Consider the following 14,363-nt stretch of genomic DNA (forward strand, 5'->3'; position numbering starts at 1 on the left):
ACCTTGTTATGTATGTGCCTTCCTGTCACATGGGTGCCCGTAGCGCCTCCCCTTCCTATTGCTCGTCCCCCTCCTGTTACGTGTATCTCTAGGTCAGTGGTTCTCCACCTTCCTCATGCCTCAACCCTTTCATACAGCTCCTCATGTGGTGGTGACTCCCAACCATCAAATTATTTTCATTGCTACTTCATCCCTGTCATTTTGCTACTGTGATCACTCGTCATGTCAGTATCTGATAGGCAGGATGTATTTTCATGGTGACATATTGAACATCATTAAGGCAGTGATTTATCACAAAACAATATGCCATTATATGTTGTGAAATATTTATTTCTAATGACAAATCAATGATATTGTGTCTTGAAGCATGGTGTGGCGTGGGTAACAGTCTTCACGCCGGGGGCTCATGGGCGGACCCGCCTGGAGACGGATAGAGGAGCGATGTCTCGGTTCCTATGTTTTCCGATGGTCTTAGGCAACCCCTGTGAAAGGGTCTTTCGACTCCCAAAGGGGTCTCGACCCACAGGTTGAGAACTGCTGCTCTAACACATTCCCTTCCTGTTACATATGTGTATGACGTGGTTTGCATGCCTGAGATCACACAAGCCTGTTGGAGCAGACGTTAGCTCTCACTTTCTGTTCCAATTTCCATGTAAGAGATTGAGCTCTTGCATGCCTTGGCTGATGTGATTGACCCCTCAATTACACAACCACCTCTTGAACTCACGCGGTATGGAGGCCAGTCCCCCACACTGATGACCACAGCAACCACCTCCACAAGCTAAGAGTAGACCTCTGCGGTTTTAAACACCCCATTTGGGTGAGGTCACAGGTGCCCTGGGAAGCCCACGACATGCGATGGATTTTGTGTCAACTTGGCTGGGGCCAGGATTCTGATGTGATGTAAGGTGATCTCCACCCGGATGGGATCTTCCGTGAGCAGCCAACCCATTGTGGAAAGATTAGGGTGCAGTGCTAGCCCCTCAGTAAGGTTGCAGCCTGGATACAATTGTAGAACGGAAAGGAAGTTTTCCTTGTGGGGGTGGCCTACTCCTTGTTTAAGCAGACTCAGTGGAAAGGCTTCTTGACTTCTTGCTGGTTTGGATCCTGCCTCTGGTTCAACTCTCCCTGGCCTGCCGACATAGATTTATTACGCTCTGCAGCCATGAGAGCCGGGCTCGCTGACTTGTGCATTCATCTGCTTCCACCTCCAGCAGCCTGTGCTGTTTCTGCTTCTGGGTTCTTCTCCATGATTCCTGATATGTACATATGTCAACTCCAGCAGCGATGTGCGTCAGGAGGAGCCTCCAGTTGAACCTCTAACCCATGGACTTGAACCGGATTGGACTGACCTGTTTCTACTACTGCGTGAGTCACATTCATGATATAACATCAGAATTTCCTTACATCTATCTCAGCGGTATTGGTTTGGCTTCTCTAGAGAACACGGCCTAACACACACCATATAGCAAAGGAGAGGCGAGATCCCATGAGTTGGTGGGATTTGAGATCCCAGTCTCTCCTCTCCACCCACCCTCGGGCCCACTCACCGCTGCCGGAACTCTTGGAAGAGGATGCGGTTGGGGAAGCCTTGCCGACAGATGCGAATGCCCTCCAGGACACCGTTACATCTGAGCTGATCCAGCACCAGCCGCGGCTCCAGCTTCCCAGCCTGCAGAGCGGGCAGATACGTGCAATATCAGCAGCAGACACAGGGGGCGCCACCTTCCCAGCCACAACCTTCAGAGGGAAAAGCCAGCATGCTATTTATGCTGGTCAAAGGGGGCAGCGGCTTGGGATTTCCTGTGGCCTGGTGGGTTATGCCTTGTGCTGCTATAACTGCAAGGTTTGCGGTTCAAAACCATCAGCTGCTCCTTGGGAGAAAGGTCAAGGTGTCTGCCCCAGTAAAAATTCACAGCCTTGGAAACCCACTGGGGCCAGTTCTGCTCCATCTTATAGAGTCACCAGGAGTCAGAATCGACTGGATGGCAGTGAGTTTCTGAATAGCCTGTTGTGTGTCAAGCACCTACTATGTGCTGGGTACTGGGGAGACAGCTGGTTTTTTTTTACATTTTTCTTTTTTAAACCATTTTATTGGGGGCTCATACAACTCTTATCACAATCCATCCATCCATCCATTGTGTCAAGCACATTTGTTGCATCATTTTAAAAACATTTTCTTTCTGAGCCCTTGGTATCAGTTCATCTTCCCCCCTCCCTCTCCCATCCTCCTTCCCTCACAAACCCTTGATAATTTATAAGCTATTATTATTTTTTCATGTCCTATGCTGACCGATGTCTCCCTTCACCCACTTTTCTGTTGTCCTTTCCCCTGGGAGGGGGTTATAGATTGATCATTGTGACTGGTTCCCACTACAGGGATTTTTTGACAGAAATAGATTCCCAGGCCTGTCTTCTGGGGTCCTCTGGGTAGAATGAAGCCTTCAACACTTTAATGAGCCAGCTGAGCATGTTATCTGCAGCAGCCAAGGATTCCAGACATAGGGGGGGAGGGTAGGAGGGGGGACAATCCACCCCCCAAATCATTGCCATGAATGTTCCAGACTAGAATTGATCAGTAGGATTTTCCTAGCTGTTCTTTACAGACCCAGACGGCCAGGCTGGTGTGAGCTGCCATCCTTTCAGGTGGCCGCTGAGCAAAAGCCATCACCAAGTCAGATAAAAAGAAAGTCAGATAGGAGCAAAAATCCACTGCCATCAAGTCACTTCCATTGGACAGGGTAGAACTGGCCCTGTGGGTGTCCCAGACCGCAACTCGTATCTCTCTCACAAAGGAGCTAGTGGGCTTGAACGGCTGACCTTGTGATTTACAACCCAACACGCAACCCGCCCAAGCACCAGGGCGAAGAAGAAAGAGCCTCTCAGCTGTGAACCAGATGGTTGGCAGTTAAAATCCACCAAGGGGGCTCCCTAGGAGAGAGACGTGGAGACCTGCCCCCAGAAAGGCAGCACCCAGGCCAACGTGAGGGTTGGAGCTACTCGAATGGCCTTGACCGCGGCTACCCAACAAGAGACGGTGCTGAGAAAGTTGGCCGCTAAGCGAACGCTCTGCCGGACAAGATTGACGGCCTGGGCCACGCAAGGGGGCAGTTCTACTCGGCCCGATAGTGGGGCCCTGTGGCTGTGGGTGGGTTCTGACGAGGATTTTGTTGTTTGTATTCTTAAACCAAAAAGAGCGGCCACGGAGGGGGGTGTGGCGAGTGCTGAATTTGAGTCGCGGGCAGTCAGGAAAGGACTCGCAGGGCAGGTGACCAGGTGAACCAACACTGCTTCAGTAAATCCAGTTCTCCCAACAGCAGAGCAGAGCGGGGTTGGGGCTGGGACTGCCTCCAGGATGGTCTGGACCGGAAGTGGCACATAACCCGGAAGTTATCGATAATCGGAAGTGATGCCTAACCCGGAAGTTATCTGTAACCGGAAGTGATGCCTGGCCCGGAAGTGACTGGGAACCTGAGGTTGTTTGGGGCCAATCCGGACACCGGACTGTACTCATTGCCAGGGCCACGCCCTCCCACGCTGGTGGGTCGGGTCACTCACCCGCTTCTCGTGGTTGGGCACGATGCAGCGGACGAAGCTGGGGTTGGTGTTGCTGAGCGTGGCCATGAGGCGGCTCAGGGACTCCTTGTAGAGCTGCCCCACCGTCCGGAACATCCCGCGGCGCGGGCGGCCACCGGGCGGGCCGTCCCCGAGGCTGCTCACCTGTTCGAGGCCCACAATGCCCTCCACTGTGGGGGTGCGGATGGAAACAGAGAGGGAGTTTGGGGTCAGTTTCGGGGGGCTGAGTTGACCGAACATTGAGGGTCTGGCCATTTCCTCGGATCTGGCACTTTATATGAGGGTGCGTGGAAGGTGCGTGGAAAAATAGAACTAAAAGGTCATGAACTCGCTCCACGGACTTTCCAAAGCCCCCCTCATATTTCGTATCCACTCCTGACTTGGCGACACGGTTTAGGTTCCCATGGCCAGGGCACTGCGTGAGAATGGGCATCATGCAAAATATGGGGCGGTAACCACCTGCGATCACAACTGCCAAGTGACATCATTACAGAAGTGCCCATTTCTGCCTGCAGAACTGCCAAAGTATTACATCACTGCAGAACCGCCAAATCACACCACGACAGAACTGCCCCCACCGCTGAGAATCATGACCCGGACAAGTTGACACACCCCCGTCACCACCACTGTCAGCCTTCGTCCCTACCACATCACAACGCAGTGATGGCCATCACCAGGTGCACGTGGCTGAGGCGCAGGAATGTCAGATGGCACAGGTTTTTTTTTTAGCACTATCGTAAGTGGGCAACGTCAGGTGCTGGACTCATCGGTGAGCTGGGGACGGGATAGGATGGGTGTAGGGGAGGGGGCGTCCACACATTCAGGGGGCAACATGGAATGGAAAGGTCATGCATTTTTCCCATCAACTTTTGCAAGCCCCCTCACTTGAAGGTGGGAAGTTGCCAGCTCCTTCCAGAAGGCAGGAAAACGAAAGCTCAGAAAGGTAGAGGCAAATGCCAAAGGTCACACAGCTCAGAAACGGGAAGAACTGAGGTTTGAGCCCACGCAGTGACTTCTGAATCCCACTCTAACCCCCTTTTCTCCTCAGGGACATGACTTCCACTTTCTCATCAGTAGGTGCCGCGGCACTAGGTACTTGCACTTGATAGCTATTTTATTTAATCCGCAGCTCTGACCTGTACAATGGGAACTTAAAGGGAGTGATCACCTTGACAGGTACCCTGGTTGAGTGCACTGTTTGAATCACCACGCAGGCCCGCCTAACTTCATTTCTAGGCGACTGGTACTGTAATGCATTCTCTCTGGCCACTCCTTCCTTCCTGCCTCCTGGGCCTCCAATGGCAGATGTGTTGGATCAGGCCTTTGTTTTGGCCCAGGAACCTACAGCTGAGACAATGGGATGTCTTGCAATGCCAGCTCATTCCAGGGCCATTAGAATAGTTCACACTTAGGTATTGGTACCCAGTGGGGACTTAATATGGCATGTTCCTCCCCAGGTTAAGGTACGTACCTCATATTCCTTGCTGCTACCAACTTCACTGCCATCTCCTCGATTCTGACTCATGGTGACCCTACAAGGCAGGGTAGAACTGCCCCTGTGGGGGTTTTGAGACTGTAACTCTTTACAGGAGTAGAAAACTTCATCTTTCACCCAGGAAGTGGGTGGTCACTCAGACTGCTGACCTTGTAGTTCAGCTGCCCAACGCATAACCAGGATGCCACCAGGGTTCCTAGCTACATGATTGCCACCACTGGGTAAGTTCTCATTGCACCAGTCAGAGCTGGGGCTCTGGGAGCCCGACATCCTGGGCTCCGATCCTGTTTCTTACACATGACCTAGGGCACGTAACTTGCTACCTCTGAGGTAGAAATGGGGGACTAACTCAGCCAGACCTTGAAAGCCAGAACCTATGTCAGGTGGAGATTGATCAAAGGAGTGGAACTGACATATTTTCCAGTAAAAGGAGCACTGGAAACGTGGTAAGGCAGAATGTTTGTGGGAGTGGGAAAAAACAACCAGGGAGGCCCATTATGTGCTGCACCTCCCGGCTCTCACGGTGGCACCATTCCTGCACCTGGTGGGGCCATTCAGAGGACTCCGTGGCCATAATGACATCAGGGCGTGGTTTTCACAGTGAACAGAAGCCCAAATCCTCTGGTGGAGTCTGTTCCGGCTCACGGCGACCCTCTGGGACCCTAGAGCATTTCTGAGGCTGTTACTGGAGCAGACAGCCTCCTTGGCCTCCGGAGGAGCAGTTGGTGGGTTCAAACCACCAACCTTTGCGGGAGCAGCTGAGTGCTTAACCCCGTGAGGACACAGCTGTTCTTACTTCCACCTGAAAGTTCATTAATTATTCGAACTTGCCAACGCCCAAGAGACACCCACCCCCAGAAGGGGAAGTGGCAGGGCCGTGCCTCTCTGCGGCCGATCCAGGGAACAGCTGCGGAGGTTGGAAGGCGGCCAGGAGAGAGAACTGCTGGAAACCCCCAGGGCCTGGGGTGCTGCCTGATGGGAAGGGAGGTGACAGAGAGATGAGGGAGGCCGGGGTAGCAATGTGGATGGAGGGGCAGCATGAGGGGAGAGAAGATGGGGAGAGGGCAGTGGCAGGAAGAAAAAGAGAAGAAAAGGTTATTAGTCAACAGCACAGTTGGGTTGGGGGGCGCTGAGCAGAATCCTGAAGGGGACTGGAAGAGGTGGGGTTGGGTTTACATCGGTAAGAGGTTATCAGGCTTTCGTTCCAAAGTGTGGACAGGAGCAGAGGCCCTGTTTAGTGATGTCTACCCAGACTGTGCAGCGCCCTTCTTCACGTGTTCTGTGCCTTGGGCATTTCAAGCCGGGGACCCTGCCTGGTTCACCTTTTGATCCACTCACTGCCTGACATCACGTTGGGGCCGGGAGGACGAAATGTCCAGTCAGAATTTACTGCCAGGAGGCAGGGGGGTAAAATCAAGACAAAAGGTTTTCTTGTCACATATGGTGCTACTCATGGTAAGTAGAGGGGGAAAAATGAAGCAAATAACAAAATAAGCAGTCACCATAACAGGAAGACATCTGAAGACAGGGGCCTGTTGTACTTAAAAAAATTGAGATAATACCAAGGACTCAAGTAGAAAGCAAATGTTTTGAGAATGATGATGGCAACAAATGCACAAATGTGCTTGACACAGTGGATGGATGTGTGGATTATGATAAGAATTGTACAAGCCTCCAATAAAATTATTTTAAAAATAAATAAAATTTAAAAGCTGGATAGCAAAAATAAAACTCATCTCCATGAGACTAAATGATCAATGATGTCTTCATAAATAACACAAATGAGACAGGCAGGGACACAGGGATGAACCGAAAGGAAGCCGCCGGAACAGAAACTAGGAGGCTGCTCGTTCGCAACAACTTGTGCGGAAGCAGGTGAAGGGGGGAACCTATGGCTACCATGTCAACTGTCCCCCAAAGCAATCATACAATGGGAGTGGACAAAAGAAAGAGCTGATACCAAGGGCTCAAGTAGAAAGGAAATGTTCAGAAAAAAATTGATGGCAACCTATGTACAAATATGCTTGATACAACGGATGTACGGACTGTTTTAAGAGTCCCCAATAAAATGATTTGTAAAGATAATAATTTTTTTAAATGAGTTAAGAAAAAAAAGCCCCAGGGGACACACAAATAAAATGCCTCTTCCTTAAGTCAGCTCATGAAATCAAGACACGCATTGCCCTTTCTTTTGATTTTTGGGCTCCTTCTGACACAATCGCTCATCAGTTGATTTCATTCTCTTGTCAAATGGCTTTGGCTGGGAGCTTCTACAGCTAGGCCATTCACATCCATCTAGGACTGAGGAAGTTAACAAATGCAGGGAACCTGGAATCAGGAGAAAAGGTGCCGGTTCTGCCCACTTTTTAAAACTAGCTCACACATGTCGGCAGGGGCTGGGGAGAGTGTGAGGATGTGAGGCCGGGGCAGCAGACCAGGCTTGGAGTGGCTCCAGACTCAACCACAAAGACGTGGTGTTTCTGCGTGTGCCTCACACAAGCATCCGTCCACCAAGATGGATGGCCAGACTCCCACGCGCTCTGTGGAAACAAAAACTCTGCCAAGCGCTTCTCCCGGCCTGCCACTCTTCCCTCTTTCCCCGGGGGTGTGAAGGAGACCTTTTTTCGAAGAGCCAGGAGGACCACACTTTAAAGTGGACTGTCTATAAAAGAAGGGCGGCGAGACGTCATCGTGTGTGCTTTGGACAGGTCATCAGGCCCAATGAGTCCCTGGAAAAGGACATCATGCTCGCTAAAGCAGAGAGAGAGAGAGAGAGAGCCCTCAACCTGACAGATGGACACAGAGGCTGCAACAATGGCTTACACTGAACAATTGTGAGGCTGACACAGGGTGCTGGTGTGTATGTGAAGTCATGTGTAGGAACATCCAACACATGAAAAAGAATCATTTATAAATTATCAAGGGATCATGAGGGTGGGGGAGGGGGGAATGAGCCGATCACCAAGGGCTCAAGTAGGAAGAAAAGTTTTTTGAAAAAGATGATGGTAATCTAGGTACAAAATATGCTTGACACGATGGATGGATGGATGGATGGATGGATGGATGGATGGATGGATGGATGGATGGTTGGATGGATGGATGGATAGTGATAAAAAGTGTAAGAGCCCTCCATGAAATGATTAAAAATAAAAAATTTTTAAATGCAGAATCTTAATAAAACGCACATTCTAACAACCACAGCCAAAAAGACATCCAACAACCACTCCCTATACAACGCTACCTTTGCGAACACTTGTTATGAATGGTTTTCCAGCTGGGCCTCAACTTTTTTAGGTCACGTGGCATCTACAGATTCAGGACAAGCTTGCCTTTCCCGTTACAATATTGACAAGGCTCAGTGACTCCCAAGGGCAATTCTGCCCTGCCCTTAAAGGGTGGCTATGAGTCGGAATTGACCCTACAGCAGTGAGTCTGCAGTTTGGGATTTATTTTTCTTGTCTGATTACAAGGTGCAGTGTTTTCTTCTTAAAAAATTTTTTTTATTTTACTATTTTTGGTGGGGAGGGGCCCAGTACTTTCCAAACAGTGTTTTCACAGCAGTGTTGATGGTGGGCGTCTTTGTCTCGTTTCTGATTCATGAAAACCAAAACCGAACTCGCTGTCATTGAGTCGATTCCAACTCACCTAGGAGGTCCTACAGGACAGACAGACTAGAACTGATACAGGACAGACAGACTAGAACTGATTAACAGGGAACATTTGATCAGAAGATAAAGCTGGCTTGGGAATATCAAGAGAGACCAAGGAGCTTCAGGAAGCTCGTCAGAAACTCAAATTAATAAATATTTCCCCCCCTCAATTTTGGATCTCAGCAGAAAACTCGGGTTCGGAATTCAACCTCTTGAAAACAGGGATTCGCACTGTGGGTGGATAGACCTCCGGGGGCAGGTTCCGGGGACGCTGGTCCTCACCATCCTTCCAGATCTCTGCCGTCAGCCGGTCTGTGCTTTGGTGAAGCAGGGCTGCTACGCTGTCATTCAGCGGGTCCATGTTTTTCATCAGCCACTCGTTGGCCTTATAGTCCACCTGCAGGGAGTTGGGAAGAGGAGGCGGTGGGGAGCCAGTCCTGGCTCACAGCTCTGCTGTTCTATAAGGGGGCCATTGGCTCCACCTTGTGTCCGCATCCTGAACTGCGCTCTCTGCCAACAGGGCTCCTCAATCTGCCCCCACTTTCCAGCCTTCTCTTCTGTCCAACATGCAAGCTCATTCCTGCTCCTGGGTGTTCTTATTCCTGCACCTAACACAGATTCATTGTCTTCTCCGCCCTCATTCTCTAGACAAGCTTTCCCACTAGACCTGGGCTCCCACAGGAGGTCTTAGGACCTAGCTGGTGAATGAACTGACTGCCCAGCACAGAAACCAGGAAGACCCTGGCCTCCTGGTCTCCTCATGTGCTGTTCCCTGTGCCCGGGGCGCCCTTCTGACCCTGGCTACCTGCTCTGCCACACTGACCCCGGGATCACACACTGGATTGTGAGCCAAATCCAGCCTGCGGCTGCTGTTTGCAAACCAGGTTTGACTGCTGCACAGACTGGCCCAGGATGAGAGAGGCCCTCCGTCCGGCCCACTGAGTCACACAAAAAATGTACTACGGCCCTTTCTAGAAACAGGCAACTGGACATGAGGGTGGGAACGTGTGTACAAATGCGTTTGGATACCATTGATGTGTAGATTGTTTGAAGAGCTGTAAGAGCCCCCAGTAAAATGATTCATTGGTTAAAAAAAGAAAGAAAAGAAATGGGTAACTACCCGCTAGCTTAGTCTTCCTCAGCATTACCTTCCCTGGCATTTCTTCTCTAGGCTCTGGCACTGCCCTTAGCTGCCTCCTGCTAAAGCACCTACCACCTTAACAGCCATTTGTCTCCCTCCCAGATGAGAGAACTTTGTGAGGACAGAACCCTCAGCTGACGTGTTTGCTCAGCACAGAGCTGGCCACACCAGGTGGCCTTGCCAAATGTGGAAATAAAATAAAAGGCAAACGTGGGCAACTCCTACACACCCCTCAAAACCCACACCAAATAACCCCTCTTTGCGGAACCATGCGCTGACCTCATCCACCAGAGTCCTCGCTCCGTCTTGGGATCTCCTGACCCCTGCTTTGGCCACTCTCTGAACCCGGTGAATATCAGGTGGCCTTGATTTACCTCCGTTCCCTCCCTTCTCCTGCCCATGTGCCCTGGGGCTGGCCTGGGTCCCTCACCTTGCCAGCATAGTGCAGGACGCTGAAGTCCGCGTGGTCCCGCAGTTGCCGCGGCCGCTGGAACTTGGGGTGGCCGCCCTGCTCCTGGGCTACCTTCTCCACAAAGGACTTGTCGGTGGCCTTGGGGAACCAGCACTCCTCGTCCAGCAAGGCCAGAAGTCCAGGGGGGTTGGCCTGACCAGGGGCAGGACGGGGGACATAAGCCACAGGCCCCCACCCCAGACCCTTAGGAGACTGCTAAGGCTGGTGGGTGTTGGGGGGTCTCGGAGTTGGATGTCCAGGAGCCTTTCCGAGACGGCTGACTGTCATCTTTGCAGGAGCGGACAGTCGTCTGTCTTCTGCTGAGTGGCTGGTGGGTTTCAACCACTGACCTTCGAAGTGGGCAGCCAAGCACTTCACCACGATGCCACCCGAATTTCCACACCTCCACCCATAACGACCCCATGTGACAGAGCAGAACAGCCCCGGGGGGTTTCCCCCAGGCGACCATCTTAACGAAGCCCTTTCTCCCGCAGGGTCTCTGCTTGGCTTTGAACCACCAACCTCTTGGTTAGTGGCCAGTGCTGAGCCTCTGTGCCGAGACACCTTTTCTGCGTCACTCTCGTGAATAAAGCTTAAGTGTGACACCAGCAACTCAGGGCCTGTGAGGATCAGCCAGGGGCACCCACAGACGGGCTGCTCCCCAGGAGGTGTGGCTTGACCCATCAGCTGCTCCAAGGGAGAAAGGTCTGGCAACCTGCTCCCTCACTGACTTATAACCTAGTGTGACACCCCAGGGGACCACCGCAGGGTTGTCATAAGTAAGAATCGACTCAAAGGTGCACAAGAGCCACAAGAGCCAACAACCTGATATCCACTCTTTCAGCTCAGTCAGGCACTTTCAGGGTAGGCTAGATGCTGGGCTGCCAACCTCGAGGTCGGTGGTTCGAATCCACCAGCTGCTCATCAGGAGAAAGATGAGTCAGCCATGGAAATCTACAGGGGAAGGGCTAACCCAGCCTATCAGGTCACTGTGAGTCAGAATCAACTCCATGGCAGTGAGTTTTGTTTGGGGACCATCGAGGGCTTGCAGGACACCTGAGGTCCACGTGGGTCAGGAATGATGCCGGGCCTGCAGGGAGGCTGGTGGAGGCAGGGTGGGTTGGAGGAGGGCTGGGGTGGGCTCACCGGCCGCTCGATGAGGTCGATGCAGGGCTGCAGGTCGAGGCCGAAGTCCAGGAAGGTCCAGGGGATGCCCTCGCGCTGATACTCCTCCTGCTCCAGCACGAACATGGTGTGGTTGAACAGCTGCTGCAGCTTCTCGTTGGTGTAGTTGATGCATAGCTGCTCGAAGGAGTTCAGCTGCAGGGGCAGGGGCACAGGAGGGGCTGAAACCCAGAGACAGAGGGGTGGGGCGAAGACCCAGAGAGGGGGGGGGATAGACACCCAGAGAGGGGGAAGCAGGGATCCAGAGAGAGAGGGGGCGGAGACCCAGAGACGGGGGGGGGGGGGGGGGGCGAAGACCCAGAGAGAGGAGGATAGACACCCAGAGAGGGGGAGGCAGGGATCCAGAGAGAGCGGGGGACAGAGACCCAGAGAGAGAGGGGGGCAGAGACCCAGAGAGAGAGTGGGGCAGAGACCCAGAGAGAGGGAGGCAGAGACCCAGAGAGAGAGTGGGGGGGGGGCAGACCCAAAGAGAGAAGGGGCAGAGACAGAAGTGGGCAGAGACCCAGAGAGAGAGGGGGACAGAGACCCCCAGAAAGAGAGGGGGCAGACCCAAAGAGAAAAAGGGCAAAGACATAAGTGGGCAGAGACCAAGAGATGGGAGACAGAGATGCAGAGAGAAGGGAGAGAGAGTTGTAGGGGTTAGCAGAGACCCAAGACCCCCAAACGGGGACAGAGACCGGGTAACAGACATCCAGAAAGAGGGCCAGATCCCAGGTTGGGTCAGGGGCAGAAGCTCACAGAGGGGCACCTGGGAGTGAGGGGCGGAGTGGGGGGGGGGGACATGCTGTGTGGAGGCGGGGAGCCCCACCCCAGGGGGAGGCAGACCCGGACCTGGAAGATCTCGAAGCCAGCAATGTCCAGGATGCCGAGGAAGGAGGCGCCCTGGCGGGGGCTGCGGTCCAGGGCCCGGTTGAGGCGAAGCACCAGCCAGCGGAAGAGGCGTTCGTAGGTGGCCTTGGCCAGCGCCTCCAGTGCAAAGTCGGCCTGTGGGCGGGGCAGCAGGAGGGCGGGGTTATGAGGGGCGTGGCGGAGCATAGTGGGCGTGGCGTGGGTGGAGTGAAGAGCTTCGGGCAGGGGGAGTGGGCGGGCAAGTAAAGGAGTGGGAGGGACATGAGCAGTGGGCGGGGCCGTGGGTGTGGCTTGCAGGGCACCTCCTAGCTTCCCAGTGCATCAAGACGGAGGAGTTGGGGCACACCTCCCCGCACCATTCCTGAAACCTTAGGCTGATTGATCTGAGAGTTAAGCTCTTGGCTGTCCACCCAGAGGGCAGCAGTTCGAACACACCCTTCTGCTCGCAGGAGAAGAGGCCCCGTGATCTGCTCCCACAGAGATAACAGCGTGGAAACCCCACGGGACAGATCTCCTCTAAGAACCCCCCAAGAAGTCAAACAAGACCCTTTCCTCCGAAACCCATGGCCCAAATTTGGACTTGTGGTCCCCTAAACGGTGAGAGAATCTGTTTCTGTAAGGGATAGCCTCTCCCTGGTGATATTCCCTGACCGCCCCCGGGGCCTGGGCACTGCCGCCTGCCCTCACCTGCTCCTTGGACTGGGCCTTCTGCACGTAGTCCCGGCCGACCTTGATGCGAGGGGTGAGCAGGGCCCGGGAGAAGTCGGTCACCCCCAGTCCCAGAAGGCGGCAGAGTTTCTGGGCGGCTGAGGGAGAGAGGCAGCAAGACAGGACGTGGTGCTGGCTGCAGGAGGGCGCTGACCCCGCCAAACCCACTGCCCTCTGCAGAGTCCATGCCGGCTCACAGCTACCCCTCTTAGGGCGCTGGCTTTGCCTTCCTTACCGCCCCCCACCACCCCCCTTGCCCTTTGTGGGTTCCCGAGGCTGGAAATCTTTCCAGGAGCAAGCAAGCCGGTGCTAAGGAACATCGTCCCTCTGGTGGTTCCCCTGGGAGTCGAAAAAGGAAGACCCCAATTTTTTCTTTACAGGCAGTTCTAGCCTGTCCCATAGGGTCGCCATGAGTCAGAATTGAGTGGGTGGCAGGGAGCTTGTTTTTTGGGAGTTTTTTTGCTTTTTGGAACAAGAACGGCCAGCATGCTCCTTGGAGGCAAGGGGTGGCAATACTTCGTTCATCTCACATGCTTTGGACATGATCAGGAGAGAGCAGTCGGGGAGAAGGACGTCGAGCTTGGCAAAGGGGTGGGGACGGGAGAGGCGGTGAACAAGAGGAAGGCCCTCAGGGACATGGATGGATGGACACAGTGGCTGCCGCCACGGGCTTGAACTTGGGAACGGTTGTGAGGAGGGCGCAGGACTGGACGGCGTTTGCTTCGTTAGCAGGTGAGCCACTAAGAGTCTGGAGCAGGTCCTACGGGCACCTAGTAGCCAAACAGCAGCTAGACCTCTAGGGACCCCTGGTGGCACCGTGGGGTAATTACTTGGTCGGGAAGCACCCACTTGCCCCGAGGCAGAAAGAGGCGACCCTCTGCTTAGGTAAGGTGACAGCTTTGGAAACAGGGCGGTTCTGCCCTGCACTGCGGGGTCACAGAGTGGTAATCAGACTGCATGTTAACATGTTTTTTTCTGAATTGTTTGAGTAACTAGATCTGGACCTGGTGCCATCTGGGGGGCAGCCACCCATCCCCCACAGCGCATAGTGACCCCACGCACAGCAGAATGAGTGGCTGCCTGCTCCTGAGCCAACCCCCAGATAAGCTGTGGATCAGGCTGCTCTGGTCCATGAGCTGTCCACTCGGCTGCTTTGGTGCTGCTGGGGGGTGGGACCTTGGGTTGCTGGCTGGTCACATTGGCGTCCCCCAAAATTTTAGCAGCGCTCATGCTTCTTAAGACCCGGAAGCATCAAGTGAAGGGCATTCAACTCATTGCCAGCAAGTCCACTCTGACTGTGGCAGTTAC

At 53.5% G+C, this 14,363-nt stretch overlaps 1 protein-coding gene across 1 annotated transcript in view; it reads right to left on the reverse strand.

The window, feature by feature from the left end:
* Nucleotides 1–14,363, reverse strand: part of MYH14 (myosin heavy chain 14) — a 77,429-nt gene that overhangs the window by 36,545 nt on the left and 26,521 nt on the right. The window contains exons 11-17 of the mRNA XM_075536194.1: nt 13,035–13,153; nt 12,330–12,482; nt 11,460–11,633; nt 10,293–10,466; nt 9,004–9,118; nt 3,559–3,746; nt 1,551–1,672 (exon numbers count right to left, since the gene is read on the reverse strand). Of these exons, the coding sequence (XP_075392309.1) occupies nt 1,551–1,672; nt 3,559–3,746; nt 9,004–9,118; nt 10,293–10,466; nt 11,460–11,633; nt 12,330–12,482; nt 13,035–13,153 (1,045 nt within the window). The remainder of the gene's footprint in view (nt 1–1,550; nt 1,673–3,558; nt 3,747–9,003; nt 9,119–10,292; nt 10,467–11,459; nt 11,634–12,329; nt 12,483–13,034; nt 13,154–14,363) is intronic.

Source organism: Tenrec ecaudatus, chromosome 18, assembly GCF_050624435.1.
Source record: "Tenrec ecaudatus isolate mTenEca1 chromosome 18, mTenEca1.hap1, whole genome shotgun sequence".
NCBI lineage: Eukaryota > Metazoa > Chordata > Mammalia > Afrosoricida > Tenrecidae > Tenrec > Tenrec ecaudatus.